Genomic DNA, 18859 nt, shown 5'->3' with positions numbered 1-18859 from the left:
ACCTCTCGCCAGCGCCGTCCACACCCGTCCCCGACCCCGCGCCCTCCCTGTCCAGCTGCACCAACCGGCGCCGTCCACCCTGCCCTGCTGCGCCCCTCCGCCGACGCCCTGCTACGCCCCGGCCGGCCCCGTCCACCCTTCCCCGGCGGCTGCCCCCCGGCCTCCCTGCTGCCCGCTGCACCAGCGCGGCCAAGGTGAGAATTTTTTTATTTATTTTTTGCATTTTGTTACTGTTTTTTTTGCATAGATGGACATGTGATGAATGGATATATGCATGCATGTACAGATTGATGGTGAAGTTTGTGATAGATGGATGCATTGATGGATATTGCTCAATTTTGTGAATTTGGACACTTAGATATTGCTCAAGTTTTTCAATATGTGCATGTAAAGAGATGAGCGAGGGAAGATAATGGAGTATGAACGAGCTCCGATTGTTTTTTTATAAGAGAGAAAGAATGGGGGAGAGAGGGAATGGAGTAGGAATGGGTTTAGAGTTTTTTTTTTACAATTTGACATGTTGTTTCATGTTCATTCATAATGTTGTGCCAATGCTTAATGTGAGGTGATGACCTAAATTTTCATCACTCGGTGGAATTAACAGGATTTGTGGTGTTCCATCTTCATGGAGTGATCATCCACGTTGGTGGTGTTTGTCCACGATCGTCCCTCCTTTGATCGACTACATCCTCTACATCGGAGGGTGAGCAACAATTCCATGACCTCGTCCACTTTTTTCCATGTCACTAGATTGAATTTTCACATCAAATCGCGTAACCTAGGTCTCCCGTCCGAAAGGGTTGCATCGATAAATATGCATTCAATTGCATATTTATCACCGCAGCTCTTTCAGATTGTCCAGCGCTTTCCACGGACAGCCCGAGGATGTGTAGATTGGGTATGTTGTTCATGCTCTACCCCGTTCCGAGACAGGATTTCAGCGGCCCCTCCCCGTTGTTCTCCGGATGCACATTCTCTCGGCATTTTGCCGAGATGTGTATTTGGAGAACAGCGGGGAGGTGCTGCCGAAATTTTGTCTCGGAATGGTGTAGAGCATGGACAACGTACTCAATCTACACATTCTCGGGTGGGATTAGGACCCATCTTTACCTATTAGAGATGTAGGTGGATTAAATGTCGTTTCTCGTCAACCTTGTAAAAAATAAAATATTGATGTGAGTAATTTAAATGAATCCTTAATTTTGTTGTGTGGCTTCCAATAAAGCAGAGATGGCAGATAATCAGTGGATGTATAGTGGGTTTTTCCGTCGGAATCAAGTAACAACAGAGTGGGTCGAGAAAACTGATGTGTTTTTGAAAGAGATATTCCGTAGTCCAATGAGGATGGTGCCAGAATGCCCGTGTGCCAGATGTAAGAGGCGTATTCGCAGAGATAAGAGTGAGATGACTAAGCACCTTCGCACGCATGGATTTATGCCCCACTTTAATATGCCGATAAACTTTGCCCAGTGGGACCGTGGTAGAGAGGATGTGATACGACAACGCGTCGCTGGTTATGAGGACGATGGGGTTAGAGACATGCTAGATGATGTCTTTGCTGCACAGCCGACACCTCCGTCACATTCAGCGAATGAACCGGAGGAGCCGGAGGAAACCGCAAAGGCCTTCCTGGAAATCTTGGCCTCGTCAAAGAAACCTCTCTATGAGGGTGCCAAGCTGTCTGTGCTGGATGCCATCTTGCAACTGATGGCAGTCAAGGCTGAGTACGGCTGTAGCCGAGGTTGCTTCGAAGCATTTCTGGGAGTATGGGCTAACAGCCTGCCTGAGGGCCATGAACTGCCGAAAACCATGTACGGTACGAAGAAAATCATGAAGGCGCTCTCGATGGACTATGAGAAAATACATGTTTGTCCAAAGAATTGCCTTTTGTTTAGGCATGAGTATGCGGATGACAAGTACTGTAGGAAGTGCGGTTCCTCTCGGTATATTGAGGTGGTCGATAAGCATGGTCAGAAGCAGCAGCTAAAAATCCCTGTGAAGGTTCTTCGGTATCTTGATTTTATAAAAAGACTGCAGCGCCTTTTCATCACCGAGGAGTCTGCCAAAATGATGAAGTGGCACAAGGAAGGGAAAAGGTACAATTCAAAAAAAATTGTACATCCATCAGGAGGTGAAGCATGGAAGTCATTCGATATAGAGTACCCGAAGGAAGCAGCCGAGGCTGGGAATGTCAGAATTGCTATAACAGGTGATGGGTTCAATCCATATGGTATGTCGTCTAATCCATACAGCTGTTGGCCCGTATTTGTTATTCCGCTGAATCTCCCTCCCGGCGCCATAATGCAACGCAAGACCATGTTCCTGTCGCTTATAATTCCGGGGCCTGAATATCCGGGGAAGAATTTGAGTGTGTTTATGCAGCCGTTGGTGGATGATTTGCACCATTCTTGGTACTTCCCGAGGTTGACATACGACCGACATCTGCAGAAAAATTTCTTGATGAAAGTTTGGCTACAATATTGCATGCTTGACTTTCCCGGTTATGCCTTGTTCTGCGGATGGTGTACAAGTGGAAAGATGCCTTGCCCAGTGTGCATGCAGGCCTTGATTTTCATTTGGCTGAAGAAGGGTGGCAAGTATGTTGCATTTGACCTGCATCGACAGTTCCTCCCTCCAGACCATCCTGATAGGGAAGACAAGAAGAACTTCACAAAAGGCAAAGTTGTCCATGAAGTAAACAAGATTCCAACGTTTTCTGGTGTGGATGTGCTTGCTCAGCTGAAAGCTCTTAAGCCTGCCGGTGAAGGGAAAGGCAAAGGCAAAGGCAAAGGCAAAGCCACAGGCGAAGATGAGGGCGAGGGCAAAGGAAAAGGAAAAGGTAAAGGGAATTTTTTTGAAGGATATGGTGAGACGCACAACTGGACTCACATTACCCCCTTCACGCAGCTTCCCTATTTTAAGGACCTCAAACTTCCATACAACATAGACGTGATGCACACCGAAAAGAATGTCGCAGAGTCCCTTTTTCGCACGATCCTCAACATTCCTGATAAAACAAAGGATAATGTTAATGCTAGAGTTGATCAACAGAATATTTGTGATAGACCACGTCTACACATGCAGCCTCCCACAGGCAGTCGAAAATCTTGGTTCAAGCCAGATGCTGACTTCGTACTTAAAAAGGATCATAAGATGGAGGTATTCAAGTGGCTGAAACACGTCGTGAAGTTCACTGATGGTTATGCGTCGAATATAAGTAAGGGGGTCAATCTTTCAACGGGCAGAGTGACCGGGCTCAAGAGTCATGACTATCATGTATGGATTGAGCGGATTATGCCGGTGATGGTTCGGGGCTATGTTCCCGAGCGTGTATGGCGTGTGCTTGCGGAGTTAAGCCATTTCTTCCGCACGCTTTGTGCTAAAGAAGTATGTCCTGAGAAGATAAAAGAAATGCATAAGAAGGCGCCGGAGTTGATATGCAAGCTAGAGAAGATCTTCCCGCCAGGCTTCTTTACTCCGATGACACATCTCATTTTGCACCTCCCGAACGAGGTATTGTTGGGGGGCCCTGTGCAGAATCGTTGGCAGTACGGCCCTGAGAGACAGAACAAGCATCTGAGACAGAAATGTGGAAACAAAGCTAAGATTGAAGCTTCCATAGCTGAGGCAGTTATCCTAGAGGAGGTGGCAGACCTCAGGACAGCCTACTATCCGGACCATGTTCCCACGTTGCACAATAAGGTGTCTCGATACAATATAGAAGAACCCAAGTATAAACCCAAGTTGCCTCTATTCATCGGGCAAGGTGGTAGGGCTGGATGCTCGAAACCTTATCTCATGCCACGAGATGAGTGGGAGGATGTCATGTTCTATATCTTGCACAACATCAAGGAAGTTGAGGATGAGTGGATGAGGTAATACCTTAGCACCATTCTTTGAGTCAATTCGTTATGTTCACTTTGCCTAGTTCTTATACCGCTTTTCTTATTGTAGTCGATTCGTTGAAGAAGAATGGACGGGAATGCTGCCTCCTACTGAAGCGGAGGCACTTGCTCTTCTCCGAAAGGGTGCTGATGGAAGGAAAAATTTCGTTGCGTGGTTCATGGAGAAAGTAAATTTTCACACTTTCAATTAAACTCATGCACCCTATAATTTCAATTAAACTCATGCACCCTATAATTTCAATTAAACTCATGCACTCTATAATTTCAATTAAACTTGTAGGGAAATGATCCGACCGGATAAATGGATGAAGAATTGAGATGGGTTTCTATGGGTTTTAATCCCGTCGTCATGACATGCGAAAAGTATGATGTGAATGGGTATCGCTTCCATACAGAGGAGCACCAGAACAGTCGGCCTGATCCCAAAACCATAAATACCGGAGTCTTCACTAAAGGAGATAATAAAGTAGATTACTACGGAAGGGTAGGAAAAATATACGAGCTTACATTCAAACGTGGCCGCGAACACCTAAGTCTCACTGTGTTCAAATGTCGATGGTTCGACCCCAAAAAGGGTCTGAGACATACACCTTCTGTTGGTTTAGTTGAAGTTAAACCATCAACCGTCTATGCCGGAGCTGATCTCTTTATCGCTGCTACCCAGGCCACACAAGTATATTATCTGGCTTACCCATGCCAGAAAGAGTACCTAAAGGGTTGGGAAGTTGTGTTCAAGGTGTCGCCGCATGGTAAGCTACCGGACCCGAACGATGATGATTACTACAACATAAACCCCATGACATATGAGGGAGTGTTCTATCAAGAGGAACATGATGACGTGGTCCGAAGCAATGAGGATGATGACTTGGGTTATGTTGACCTGGACCCAAACGACGACGACGCACGGATTGATGGTGAGGCAGTTGTGAATCAAAGAGACATAATTATGCTTGAAAAGTTAAATGAAGACGCTGACGATGAGAAAGAGCCTCCACCTCCGTCAGACAACGAAGAAGATATGCGTGATAGTGATGATGAGACCGGTCCACAAATAGATTACAATAGTGATGATTCATATGGGTTCTAGAAAATGTAAGTTCTTTTAATGATCATTACAATAGTATGCTTAATGTGCTCTTCTGGTATTAATGTTTTTCCTGTATGCTTGTTTAATTGATATCCTTACTAATTGTTTATTCTCTTCTCAATGCAGGTTTAATAATCATGGGCAAGTCCAGCGGCGCTAGTTTCCTCAGTAAATTTAAAGGACTTACTCGGAGTGGACGAGCCCACAAGGTTCCCTCCCGACTACGCGAGGATGACACCTCACAGGGAGGTGGAGGGGTCGGGGGAGGAGACCCTAGAGGAGGAGGCGGTGGGGGGAGAGCCCCTAGAGGAGGAGGAGGTGGGGGGAGAGGCAACCGGGGCAAAAAACTCCGGGCCGTGTCTGAAATAGGAGGGTCTTCTTTGATGCCCTCCTATACAGAGGCACCTTCTGAGTCTGAGGAGGAGGAGTATGTTCCTGATGGCGAGGAGGAGGAGGCCGAGGAGGAGGGTGAGGAGGAGGAGGCCGAGGAGGAGGGTGAGGAGGAGGAGGCCGAGGAGGAGGGTGAGGAGGAGGCCGAGGAGGGTGGAGGGGAGGTTGATCCCGCGTTGTGGGGTGACTTGCCACCGGGTTCTTCGCAGGGGTGGCTGCGTGGTAATGCCGGACTACCTACACCACCTTCTATCGAGGAGCACAAGTGGCCCATTGAACCTGTGGGGACAGAGTAAGTGCCTCTCAATCATATTTTCAACACATGACAACATTTTCTTATTGTACACATGGCAATCATTTGATTCTTTTGCAGAAACTGGATCCTTCACGGAAAGGGCCGTAAATCGAACGGCCTTATCACTGTCCTGTTGAAGGAGTTTTGGCCTGGCCTATTCTGCCCGCGGCCAGACAGGGACCCGCAGCAGCGGGTTTTGGCCACGAGCTGGGCCCACTACGAGGCTTGCAGCAACGCGGAGTACGGGACGACCGCTAAGGCCGTGATCACCAAATTTTGGGTAAGTTCTCTTCTGAATCACTTGTCTTCAGTTTCGTTCATAGTTTATCATTGAATCACTCAACTCATGCCTTGTTTACTTCTGGTTTTTGCATGATTGCAGCAACTCTATAGAGTTCTTGACGAGCACAAGGCCAGAGCCGGCGTGGTCTTGCTTGCGGCTCCGAAGAAGAAAGCTCGTCAGTTGCAGTACGAGGTGCGCTGGGTTGCCGTCTCGCAGTACTACCACTACTACCTGCAACAAAAGATGCCCAAAACTCAAGCGCAGAAGCTACGACTTACCTTGAGCAAGGAGCAGTTCATGATGGTAACTATTACTAACTTTTCATTGTTTCAAGCAGTCAACTATATGTTTCGTGCTCACATGTCATGCTTCCAAAATTTGCATAGGTTGTTCCTCGTTGGTGCTATGGAAGGCATGACGGATGGGCGAGTTTGGTGGATAGGTGGCTCGGCGCCGATGCAGAGTTTGCTGCCAAGAGCATCAAGGCCCGGGCTAACCGTGGAGACGACGGGACACACGGCCAAGGAAACAGGAACCACTGGGGCTTCAAGGCCATGAAGGTATATCTATGTGCATGATGCATTTTTGTTCTTCTTTACGTCATGTTCTTATGTATGACTGACTTCTATTTGACGTTGTAGGAGGACAATTTGAAGAGGCCGCTCTCAGACATGGAGTCGTGGAAGCTGGCTCGCGAGCGGAGTCATCGCAAGGAGGGCGAGAGCCAGTACTACGGCAAGACCGAGGAGCACCTGGGGTCTTACATTCATCACTATCAGGAGTTGCATCCGGATGTTCCTGTTGCTGAGGTCGCCCAGTCTCAGATCGACGACACGGCGGTGGTGGCCATCCAGGGGAAGAAGAATGGCCGGTATCCGTGTTTCGATGGCTTGATCACTCCTTCGATCTCGTACACACGGCTTTGGGCTAGCAACCCGAGCCAGTTAGAGAGTACGGGGCGTTCACAGACTCCCTTAGCCCGCCAGCATGCTGTAAGTACTTCCTCTTTATCTTTTTCTATCTTGCATTCTCAGTTTATTTTCAGCATTGCTCACTTAGAAACAACCTAAATTATGTAGGCATATAAGGAGTTTGTCGAGCATAGAAATCTCGAGGTGCGGGAGTACTTGAAACGAGTGAAGGCAAACAATGATTACAACCGTCAGATGATGAGGGTTAGTTTTGCCCTCTTAAAACCAACCTAAATTTTTGCACTTTCATTCCTTCTGATCTTCTAGTTTGCTTGTTTAACTAACATTCAGGCTATGTTGGCGTCTTGGACTAACCGCACGGATCCACCACAAATGGGACCCCCACCACCACCTGCGGGAGAACCCCCACACGTGCCCACGTTCGATGAATGGGTGGCACTAGGCAGTGATGGTCCGGTTAGTACATTTGCCTAATTACTAGCAAACTAGTTCTCGTTCATGAAACACTATCATATCATATTTACAGTTAGAATCTTTTCTGAAACATGTAGGGGACCGGTGGCTCGACTCCTGCTCCGTCGACCCCAGTCACTCCGATTTGGCAGAGTGGTGGTGGTCGAGATGGCGGTTTTGGCGGAGGTGGTGGTGGTGGTTTTGGCGGAGGTGGTGGCGGTGGTTTTGGCGGAGGTGGTGGTTTTGGCGGGGGTGCTCTTGCTTGATGATTCCGTGCATGTGGCCATCGTGCCATGCCTTTCATATTCCTACTTTTATCATGTTTCATGTCTTGCACTACTTTTATGTTCATGAACTTCCATCGGTGATGATCTTTAGATGGTGTGATGAACTTGAGTATGTTTAGATGATGATGGTGAACTTGAGTATGTTTAGATGAACTTGAGTATGTTCACATGATGAATTGTCATATTTCTGCATAATTTCATATTGTTCTGTTTTGAAATGCTGTCAAATGAATTGGAAAAGAGAAAACAGGGAAAATAAAAAAAATAAAAAAAACTATGCCTACGGCAAAGCCGTCGGCATATATACGCCCAGGAGTTACCAGGAGCTGCCACATGGCAGAGATATGCCTACGGCAAAGCCGTCGGCATAGATGGAAATCTATGCCGATGGCTTTGCCGTAGGCATAGCCCTGCCGCCAGGAGAAGCTGGGGGACGACACGTGGCGCATGTATGCTGACGGCTAGGCCGTCGGCATAGATTTCCATCTATGCCGACGACCGAGCCGTCGGCATACATGCGCCACGTGTCGTCCCCTGAATCGCCAGCGCTGTTGACGGCGCCGTCCGTTGCCGTCAGACGGAAAACAACGCCGACGGCTAAACTATGCCGACGGCTCTCCCACGGCCGTCGGCATATGCTCCTATGCCAACGGCTATACTACGCCGACGGTCTGACACATCTACGCTGACGTGATCTACGCCGACGGGGATATGCCGACGGCAGCCGTAGGCATAGATCTATGCCGACGGCAATGGACCTATGCCGACGGCCCTGGGCCGTAGGCATAGCCCGCGAGTCCGGTGGTGCATTATGGGCAGCCTAACTGACGACTACCAGCTGTGGGCGTTTTCGCAGCAACCCTCGGTTCGTTTACGTGAATTATTGACGAAGGATCAATGCCATGTCAGTTTAAAAGCAGTTCGTTGTGTGATAAATACCAGCGAACCTATTATAGAGATTCCAAACAGAATGTCCGACTACGATGATATTCGAGTTTGAACACGTACGGACGCTCCTCTCTGGCGACCGTTGAGGCGTCCTGAACTCGCCACCGGTGCGCCGGAGCCGGCCGCGGCCGTTGGCCTGGGGCCGGCGCTCAGCTGCGCTCCCCGGAAGGTGAGTTGGGCAGATCTTGCGGAGGAGGACGAGGCGGAGGACGGCCCGGTGGAGCGGCACGTAAAGCTTGCCCCGCCCTCGTTTGGGGAGTTCTGGGCAGCGGCACGTAAAGCTCGCCCCGCCCTCGTATGGGGAGTTCTGGGCGGCGGCACGGCCGGTTCGTCGCCGGGGCGCTGGCGCGTCAAGGAGGTCTTGGCCGTAGGGCGCGCCGATGGCTTGCCGGGGGCGCGGGACTTTGGGCTCCTCTGATTCGACGGAGCTCCGTGTGCCTCCGCGTCGGCCGTCGCCGGTTGCGTCGGGCAGGTCCCCGGCTGTGGGTGTGACGGCCGGCTCGTCCGGTGTTTGGGGTATGGTCGGGGCGGCCGTCCGGGCGCCGTCCCCGCCGCCGCCGGCGGTCTTGGTCGAGGGAGATCCCCTCCGCTTGGACCCTGCCTTGCCCCCTCCGCTGCGTGGGCCGTCTAGGGCCTGCGCGACTGTTGGGCATGTTCACGGCCGGGCCGGGCCCAATGTTGTGGCGACTGGTGGGCCGTCTCCCCTGGAGATCGCCGCCGTGGCCCAGCGGGCCCAGGATATCCTGGCCCAGATCAACCGGGAGTGGCGCCTCGCACCCGCTGATCCGACCCGTTGGCTGTGGATCCAACGGGGTGGATCTGACTTGCGGTGTGGTTGGCCAGCTTCTAGGGTCTATGTGGAACGAGGACGCCGCTTTGCCCGTCTCATCCACCCCGCATCGCCACATTCGGGTTCTTCTACTTCGTTCCCGCTCGCTTCGCCTGTTCTCTCTCCCCCGTGCTCGTCCCAGGGTGCGTTTCTCCCGTCCGCCTCGCCGTTGTCCGCCTCCGCCCTTTGCGCCCCCGCTCCTACCTCGAGGCATTGATGGCTCGGGACGCCGTTGTTGGCCAGCCCCGGCCGAAGCGCCCGCTGCCTGCTGCGGCAGAGGGCCGCCCTGAGTCGTCCCCGTCGGCGCGCCAGTTTTGGGGGAGTCCGGACGGCCGGAGAGGTCGTCGGCAACATATTCCGGCACCTCGTTGCACCGGCCGCCTCCGCCGCGTGACCCGGCCAGGGATCCCTGTCTCCCCCTCCTAGGTCCCAGGGTGATGTCCGGCGTCGCGAGGCCGATCGTCGGCGGCAGGCGGACCTGGACCGTGAGGCGGCCCTGCGGGAGGAGATGGTGTCTCGTCCGTCTCCGGTGGCTCGGGACCGGGCGGGTTCGACCCCTCGCGACCCTGCTGGGTGGGATGCTCCCCGCCCCTCAGATGGCGATTGGCGTCGCCGCGGGTCGGGGTCAGGCAGCTCCTATGCCCCGCGGGATGGCCCGGCCGTGCGGCAGGGGGATGATGGCCGGGTCTCCTCTCGGGGGGATGACCGTCGTTTGCCGCGCGGTGCCGCCTATGATAGGCGGCGGGGCGAGGTCCGGCCGGTGCGGTCTTCTCCCCCGCACCGGTCTCCGGAAGATCAAGGTGCTCCTACTCAGAACAACAAGAAGAAGAAGCATAAGAAGAAGAAGACCCATGGGGTAGCCGTGGGTCCAGTCCCGACCGAGGCTCCTGAGCAGGTGGCTCCGGAGCCTCCATCTCGTGTCACTAGTAGAAAACAGGGCTTACGTTCGGGCCAGATAAGCCCATTAGTCCCGGTTCAGTCACGAACCGGGACCCACGGGCCCATTGGTCCCGGTTCGTGAGGCCAGGGGGCCTGTCGGGCCTCGTGGGGGCATTGGTCCCGGTTCGTCTGGCCTCTTTGCCCCCGGTTGGTGGGACGAACCGGGATCAATGGGCCTCGCTCCTGGCCCGCCACCATTGGTCCCAGTTGGTGGCTCCAACCGGGACCAAAGGCTGCCCTTTAGCCCCGGTTTATGCCACGAACCGGGACCAATGAGATGCCTAAATAAGTAGGAACAAGATAAAATAAATAAGAAACAAAATAAACTTTAATAAACAAGTAGAAACAAAATAAACTTTAATAAAGTAAAATAAATAAACTTTAATAAAATAAATAAAAATAGCAACAGTAAATAGAAACAAAATAAAATAAATAAAGCAAAAAAGAATTTTCATAAAATAAGTAAATAAAAGCAAAAAAGAAAAGAAAAATAAAATAGAAACAAAATAAACTTTAATAAATAAGTTGAAACAAAATAAACTTTAATAAATAAGTAGAAACAAAATAAACTTTAATAAAGTAAAATACATAAACTTTAATAAAATAAATAAAAATAGCAACAGTAAGTAGAAACAAAATAAAGTAAGTAAAGCAAAAAAAAAGAATTTTCATAAAATAAATAAAAAGGTAAAAAAGGGAAGAAAATAAATAAGTAGAAACAAAATAAACTTTAATAAATAAGTAGAAACAAAATAAACTTTAATAAATAAATAGAAACCAAATAAACTTTAATAAAGTAAAATAAATAAACTTTAATAAAATAATTAAAAATAGCAACAATAAGTAGAAACAAAATAAAATAAATAAAGCAAAAAAAAGTGCCACCTACTGGGCCACTACAGCCTGAATACAACTAGAAACCCAACCATGGGCCAGGATTCAGGCCCATAAAAGGCCCAGTAGGCCCACATGCAACATAGTGTGTGATTAGGCCCAGTAAGCCGTCTTCTTGGCCCACGGCACCAATGCGCGGCCAGCGGGGGTAGGTGGGCTTGAACTGTAAATGGGACCGGACGTGCCCACATGACGTCGGCGTGGCGTCCTCGGCTCCCGCTGTGCCCCGCCGGCTCTGCTTCTCCTTGGCGCGATGGTACCGGAACGACATCTGCTCAGCGGTGTCCTTCCTAGTCCCCGCGATGGGCTTCGGGGCCATGGGTGGATCGGCCTTCGCGCCATGATGTATCGGCGAACTGACTGGCCTAACCTATCTCTAGCATCGTCTCACCGAGGTGCATTGCCGGCAGCAACATCCGATGCCACTTGGCCGCGCCCTCGCCGCCTACAATCTTATTGTGGTTTGCTTTAGATGGGAGGGGGCTCGTCCATGTTGAAGAAGAAGAGTAGATTGCGTCTCGTGCGGCAGGGGTCGTGGGGTAATTGCTGTGAGAAGTAACGCAACAAGATTAATGGAATCTGATTGCGATCAGTTTTCTATTTTCATGCCGCGCGTGTTGTAGCAATAGCGGGCGTGGGATAGCAGAGTTTTCGTCTGCCCTTGAAAAATGCTAAACACAGTTTTGGCTGAGGGTTAGTGTAATCCTAACGGTTTGATCAAATTAAATGATGCTAATCGTGAGGCTGTAATTGATTTGTGCTGTTATGTGTAGCTTAGGTTGAGTGCACTTAGCGATGAGTATGTTGCTTGTTTAATAGTAGTAGAGATAGAGATTCTAGTGCTGACCTAGCATTTAAATGGTCGGACCGTGTTACCCAATAAAATTTGAGGCCAGTGGTTGCTGGACCATTCTAGGCCGGCACCATGTCCAAGGCTCCAAGCAAAGCAATGGGGCGGCTCCGTTTGCATACGTAACCGGTCCCAGGCTTGAAAATCCGTTTCCGCTTTTGCAAGACGCCTTCCACTGTGAGAATACATCCCCCCTCCGGACTAGATCTGGCATCCTGGAAGAGACAGCCAGCTTGAGCTCCCGTTCCGCACTCGCCCCGGACCAGCGGCCGCCGCCATTGAGCTCCAGCCGGACCGATCCGCTCTTCAGGTTAGGCCTCGCCCGACTCATCATTTTCTCTGCTCCTCCCCAAGATCCACTCTGCTTCTGCTTTCGGTCAGAGGAGCAAGTTACCTTTTTTCTCTTTAGAACGGGTAGAGGAACAAGCGCGTCAAGAAATCTCGGCTCTCGTTCCTGGCCCGAAGACTCTTGTTCTTGCTGCAAGAAATGCATCGCAGGACAGCCTGCTTTTTGCTTGTTTATTACTTGCCCCTCCCCTCCTACAAGCAGGGAATGCGAGTACTCCCTCCATTTCTTAATACAAGTTTTTTTTAAAGATTTCAATATGCACTACATACGTATCTATATAGACGACGACGATACATGAAATTATTAGTATGGAAAACACACATGTGTCAATTTGGCTCAATTAATAGGAGCATGCTTAACTTTTTTCCTCCTTTTCCAAGTCTGGGCCCACGCGTCATTTCTTTTAGGACGATTTTGCCCTCGGGTCGGTCGTTTCCCCTGGTCTGGTTCGACCCAGCCTTGCGTGCTCGAATTAAACGACCAAACACCGGAGGTGAAAAACGGCGCTGCCATCTCGCCGTGCTCTGCTTCCTTATGGGCGCGCCGCCGCCTTGAGTCCGTGCCCATATTTGTGGTCGCTGATAGTTTTTCATTTTTCGTTCGATTCTTTTCTTCTTTGAGAAAACTGTGTATTGCGAATCCCTAATTTGCATTTCCCTTTTATGTGTTGTATACAAATTAAGATTGAAGTACGGATTTCTACTTCCCCACATTGACTGGAAGTGGTAATTTATTTTTTGTTGTGTTTCTGAATTTACACTTGCAAAACTAAAATGACATAATATCTACGTATTTTCAAGTGGTAGCAGTAGCATATGTGTGTCATACTAAAAGCTCCTGATTGCTTCAGCAAAAAAGGAAAATATGATGAAACTATTCTGTCCAACAGGTACGTGGTCCGAGGCACAGGAAATCTAGATGGGGAGTATCATGAAACTATATTACGAGTGGGAAATCCAGGTGCTTGTGCTCCTTAGCTTCATGCTACAGATGTTCCTCTTCTTCGCCGGCAGCCTTCGGCGGCGTAGCGTCAACTCGTTTCTCAGGTTCTTCACTTGGATAGCTTATCTGGGCGCGGACTTGGTGGCAGTTTACACCCTGGGCTACCTCTCACGCCATGAGGATGTGACCGCTGGACTATCTTTCTTCTGGGCACCATTTCTTCTCATCCATCTTGGTGGGCAGGACACCATTACTGCTCTCGCCATGGAGGACAACAAGTTGTGGTTGAGGCATTTACTGACTCTGTTTATGCAAGTTGTCCTAGCTTTATATGTTTTCTGGAAGTCCATTCACAAACATGGCGTGGAGCTTCTAGTTTCAGATATCTTTGTGTTTGCTGCTGGAATTATCAAGTATGGAGAAAGGGTATGGTCTCTCAAGTGTGGGAGCTTTGAAACCCTCGAGGGTTCCACTGGAGAACAGTACAAGCAACAGGTGCCGAGTGAGGTTGCCGAGGATCCCTATTCTCAAATTGTTTGTGCTGTCCTGCATCGTATGCCACGTGTCTTTCGAATCTTTACAGCACGATCAGGTGATAGCGGTAACATTATCCAAGAAGCCCCAAGCAATTGGGTGAAGCGGATGAGGCTCGAGCTTGGCATGATGTACGATGATCTGTATACTAAGTCCTGTGTCCTCAGAACAAGGAGTGGCATCATATTGCGATGCATCTCTCAGGTGTCTGTTCTGGTTGCCTTTGTGCTCTTCCTCACGAGCGACAAACGGAGGTACAATAGAGCCGACATTGCAATCACCTGGTCGCTCTTCGTAGGATGCTTTTCGTTGGAAGTATGTGCCATGTTTACTTTGATAATGTCACCATGGTCCTGGGCGTGGTTGAAGATGCGAAGGTGCAGCATGCTTGCAAAGTTGTCCTGGTTTCTCCTGTGCAGTGGCATTGGATGGCCAGAGAGGAAGCCATATCTAAACTCAATTGGGCAGTACAACTTCCACAGGTGGTTGGATGCAGGCAGCGACCAGCCAAGGTCATACAGTCGACGAGCAATGACCACAGTGATCAAAAGCTTGGTGAATTTGGTTGGTGTCAAAGAGGATAAAATGTTGTTCTGGATGAGCAGGTTGTTAGACACCGAGCACGTGGAGGCAGATAAGGAGACGATGGAGTGTGTTGTGAAGGGAATCACCGACTTCGATGCTGAAATCAACAGAGATCCCCGGCAGTGGCCAAAACTTGGCGGCATAGTGCAAGAGCTACAAGATATTCGTGAAGATTTTGGTGGGAAGGTTGCTTTAGTGCATTTTATCACAGAGGCACACCTGAGAAAATATCCTCTTCATCCTCCTTCGGACATGGAGACAGACACAGGTACCAGCTGCAGTGTCTTGGTGGAAGTATGCCGGAAACTATCCAACTACATGGCATACCTTTTGGTTACCCACCCTTTGCTGTTGCCGCTTAATGAGAGCGCCTTATATACGCTGGAGAAAATGGCACACTTGTTTCCACATCTTATTGATGAGCAGCAGGATTCGGAAGGTTTCTTCAACATCGAGCCAAGCATGGAAACACTGCAGGAATTGGTCGACATATGGACGAAGCTGCTCATCTATGCGGCCACCAAGTCCCGGCCAGAGCTGCACGCGGCACACTTGGCCAGAGGAGGGGAGCTTATCACCTTCGCCTGGCTGTTCTTGAGCCACAACTTTTTGGGAGATTCCGAGGTGATCAAGGTGCAGCTTACCAATGCCAATCAAAGAGGGACAATAGCATACGTCTTCGGAAATCCTGCACCAAGATAAGAGCATCAGTTCCAACACAAGCCCTGCAGAGTGCAAACTCCTCCGTTCTTCATTCGATTTGATTTTACTCCTCTTCTGTTTGCATCTGGCACATCTCCCGTCGTAGAACAGTACTGAAGTTTATACAGTATCGCAGCTGACATCTAGAGGTATGTGACATTTTTTTTGCAGTAATGAGCAGTGCAGAAATACCAATCGCTGTATTCGTTAATAAAAACTGGTTATGCAGAAACAGTGTCACTATAGAAAGCACTTCCATTGCTGTCCTCGTCGACATTCCTTTGTTGTGGTAGCATCATTTATACACTGCAGCTACAATTGGGATGCTTAGGTGTTGCTGTACTAACTGAAGCCAGAAAAAGAACTTAATCTGTCCATGTGGGCAGTACAGGAACTGAGAAGCCAAAAAAAGGCTACTGTGAGATAAGTCATACCATATTTGTATGGAGCAATAGCTTACAAGACTGCTTCTGAGACTTCATAATTCACACACTTATGACAGTGTGCTTCAACAAGCAATTCAGGCTCAAAGTTTATAACCCAGCCTAACTAATTAACACGGCTGATGTGTGAAATGATCCCAAATAACGCACCACTGTTCTTTCCAAATAGCGTCACATTCTCTGGCTGTTCTGAGATCAACAGATTCCATAGTATGATCAAACATGGTAACTAAGAGTTTCCGTTTGAACCGTCAGAAGCTTCTAGGTAACAAAAGTCGAAAACACTGAAATAGAGTAAGTAGCAGCATGATATCATCCTCGCAAACTTGTTTCATTTTTCTCTATCTCAAGAAAGGCATCATCATGTCCCTGGCAATCACAAAAGATCATCATAGTACTCCAAATTACAGAACAGTTCTACAACTTATGACTAGATCTTCGAAGCTAGGTCATTATTAGGAGGAGCTTATAACATGACTGAATCTTTGTAGTCAGCTCATTATCAGGAGTAGCTGCAAGACATGATTTGTGATGGTGAGGGTATATTGGCAGAGTTCATTTATCCAGAGCTGAGACGGAGCTCACTAGTTAAGGCTACATTACAATTGTCTGTCAACGAGGAAGAGGAGTGAGTACACATGAATGACAAATTGACAAGCAAATCAGTATCAGCGGCACAATCCCTTAGAGCATGGTTAATAGTATAGCCAGCTGCTGGCTATAAGCCTGTGCCATGTCATCTACGGCCCATCTTATAGCCAACATGTATAATAGTAGATCAAAAGAGTGTACTACTTTTTTATTATGTGGCCCACCTTTCATTCTCAAAAGGTGCCTAGGAGCACGTGCTAGAGTTGGCTCTTCACGAAGAGCCCGCTTACCTTCTCTCTCCTCTTCTTTTTCCTCCAACTAAGCAGAAATATACTAGTTTATTCCTTATAGCCCGCTGACTCAGCTCTATTGTACTTGCTCTTAGTGAAAGTCAGAGGTTTGACACGTCATTGGCAACTTAGGCATAGGGGCACATGTATGAAAGACTTGGACATGTTAATCTCTGAGAAAAAGATACATGTATGTATTTATGTTGTCATGTATGCATGTATGTATGTTTGCATCTGAAGCTAGATCATCATGGAATCAAATGCAGTTGTTGGGTTACATTAGTACTATGGTAGTATTCGTTGTTTTCCATTGCAACACCATCAGTGTATATGTATTCGTTGTTAGAAGTATAATTGTGCTTAAGATAGAGAAGAGTTAGAGATAGAATAGATTTAAACATGTACGACTTGCCATCTACTTCAAGTCTTTTCCCCTCATATTGTACTCCTATATATATCCCATATGAGTGACGTACAACACAATAGAGATATTGGCATCCTATATTTTGTACATTTGATACATATACATGGCAGGTGGAAAGGGATGCTGGGTTGCTTATTGCTCTGGTAATAAGTAAAGCCAAAACAGGACACCGGAGTTGTCCGCCCTTGCTTGTCTAATAAAAGAGCAACATGTGGGCACCCACAAGGGTGTGATGTTTGAGGACTCAGCTCCACATGCCAGTGAGCCAACTGCTTCCTGCAGTACGTCAGAGGAGCCTTGTCCGATGTTTGATGGCCAGAGTGAGCTCCTCAAGCTGCAGTGGAAGAGCGATCCATTGAGCTAGCTAGCGCGTTGTGCTCTAGAACCGTATTTAAGTATGAAGATACACTAATTAGTGGCAACCTGGCACTTACATATAATTAAAGCCATAGCTAGAGTTCACTAAAGGTTTTCAGAGCATCATTTCTGTTTAAAGAAGAGATTGACAGAGAACAACTAACACAAAGTAACAAAGATGTAAAGTGAACCATCAGCCTTTATTGATGATGTTGATATTTATACATGGGAAACAGAAGCGTGTGGACAGCCGTCTGTACAGAGGGATGAGCAACCATCACGATTGTTGCCAAGAGGCAATTGCAATATGGTTCCTATTAAGCGGGGATTAACCCACTAATTAACACTAGTTAATTTTTTGCGTGGAATTAACACTAGTTAATTAACCCTAACAATTTCATTGGACCGAGGCGGGGTCCAGCAAAACATCCTCCCCCGGCAAGAATGATCCCGCGGATGCTGGGCCACGGCGAAGACGAGACCATTTCGCCATGCTTTTGGTTTCCTCTAATATCCCAATGAAGCAACTAAATGAAAATCTCAAGTGCTTCTCTTTTCTAGCCAAAAGGTACTCAGCTCTGAATCAATCGTCGAGAAGCCTTGGCTTATATAGATGTGGAGATGGATCATGCATGCTAAGCTCCTTCACATCTTTATTGCCACGCCAAGACATGTCACGCATCGTGCGTGTGCCTCTTGCAAAGAAATGCTAAATTGACAGGTTCTAGGCTATTCTTTTCTATTTATTTTTCCGTGCTATCGCCCCATTGCTGTGCTCACTTGATCACAACAACACTATTTTTCGCCACTACCCTACTCAATATATGGAAGACAGCTTTGCTGGATCAATTAAAAAAATGGCTTGTGGTGATTGGGACTCAGATTTTATCAATGCAAGGTAGTTATGTTCCTAGTTTCCATGTGTCGTTGATAGCATTTTTCAGAATTTCAAACGTTGTCACCATGTGGAGCAGTAAGTAGTGGGAGCCGAATTATAATTTAGATAATTTGACTATCTTATTTTTCAAGCGTTCAAAAGAACTGGCCCAGTAACCCCTCAAGTAGGACAATCCTTATTTAATTGACGATATCATTTAACTCATTCATAATATAGTTCAACTTAGTAATCCTAAAGGCTCATTTTTTTTTCCGATGGATTTTGTTCATATACTCCCTCCGTCTGAAAAAACTTGTCCCTCAAATAGATGTATCTAGCATCAAGTTAGTGCTAGATACATCCAGTTGAGAGATAAGCTTAGGACAAGCTTTTTCGGACGGGGGAGTACTTGATGAGTATAGATGTATCCACACAATTGAACACCACCGATATCTATATAATACTATTGGTGTCATTAATATCAAACAACCATGCATACCTATCCATATCCCCTTGAATAGTCAATACACCTACAACTCAGTCATTTAACTAGATATCTGACATTTATGATCATTTAGCCAGCTCAAAAAGTAGAATCTTTTTGACCTGCATTATTGCAGTTGTATTGGATACTTACAAGCAAGATGGCCATATTCGCGAAACAATCAAATCG

General features: G+C 48.0%; 1 protein-coding gene across 1 annotated transcript; it reads left to right on the top strand.

Annotated features, from left to right (window-relative positions):
- Window positions 1–12162: 12162 nt before the first annotated feature.
- On the top strand, window positions 12163–15472 carry LOC119278518. Its single transcript, XM_037559860.1, has 2 exons — window positions 12163–12402; window positions 13331–15472. Exon 2 carries the CDS (start codon window positions 13360–13362, stop codon window positions 15202–15204), a length of 1845 nt encoding a protein of 614 aa, XP_037415757.1. The 5' UTR covers window positions 12163–12402; window positions 13331–13359; the 3' UTR covers window positions 15205–15472.
- Window positions 15473–18859: the final 3387 nt, after the last annotated feature.

The sequence above is a fragment of the Triticum dicoccoides genome, chromosome 3B (genome assembly GCF_002162155.2).
Source record: "Triticum dicoccoides isolate Atlit2015 ecotype Zavitan chromosome 3B, WEW_v2.0, whole genome shotgun sequence".
Lineage (NCBI taxonomy): Eukaryota > Viridiplantae > Streptophyta > Magnoliopsida > Poales > Poaceae > Triticum > Triticum dicoccoides.
Note: the sequence above shows the minus strand (reverse complement) of the source record. Positions and strands in the feature narration are given on the sequence as shown.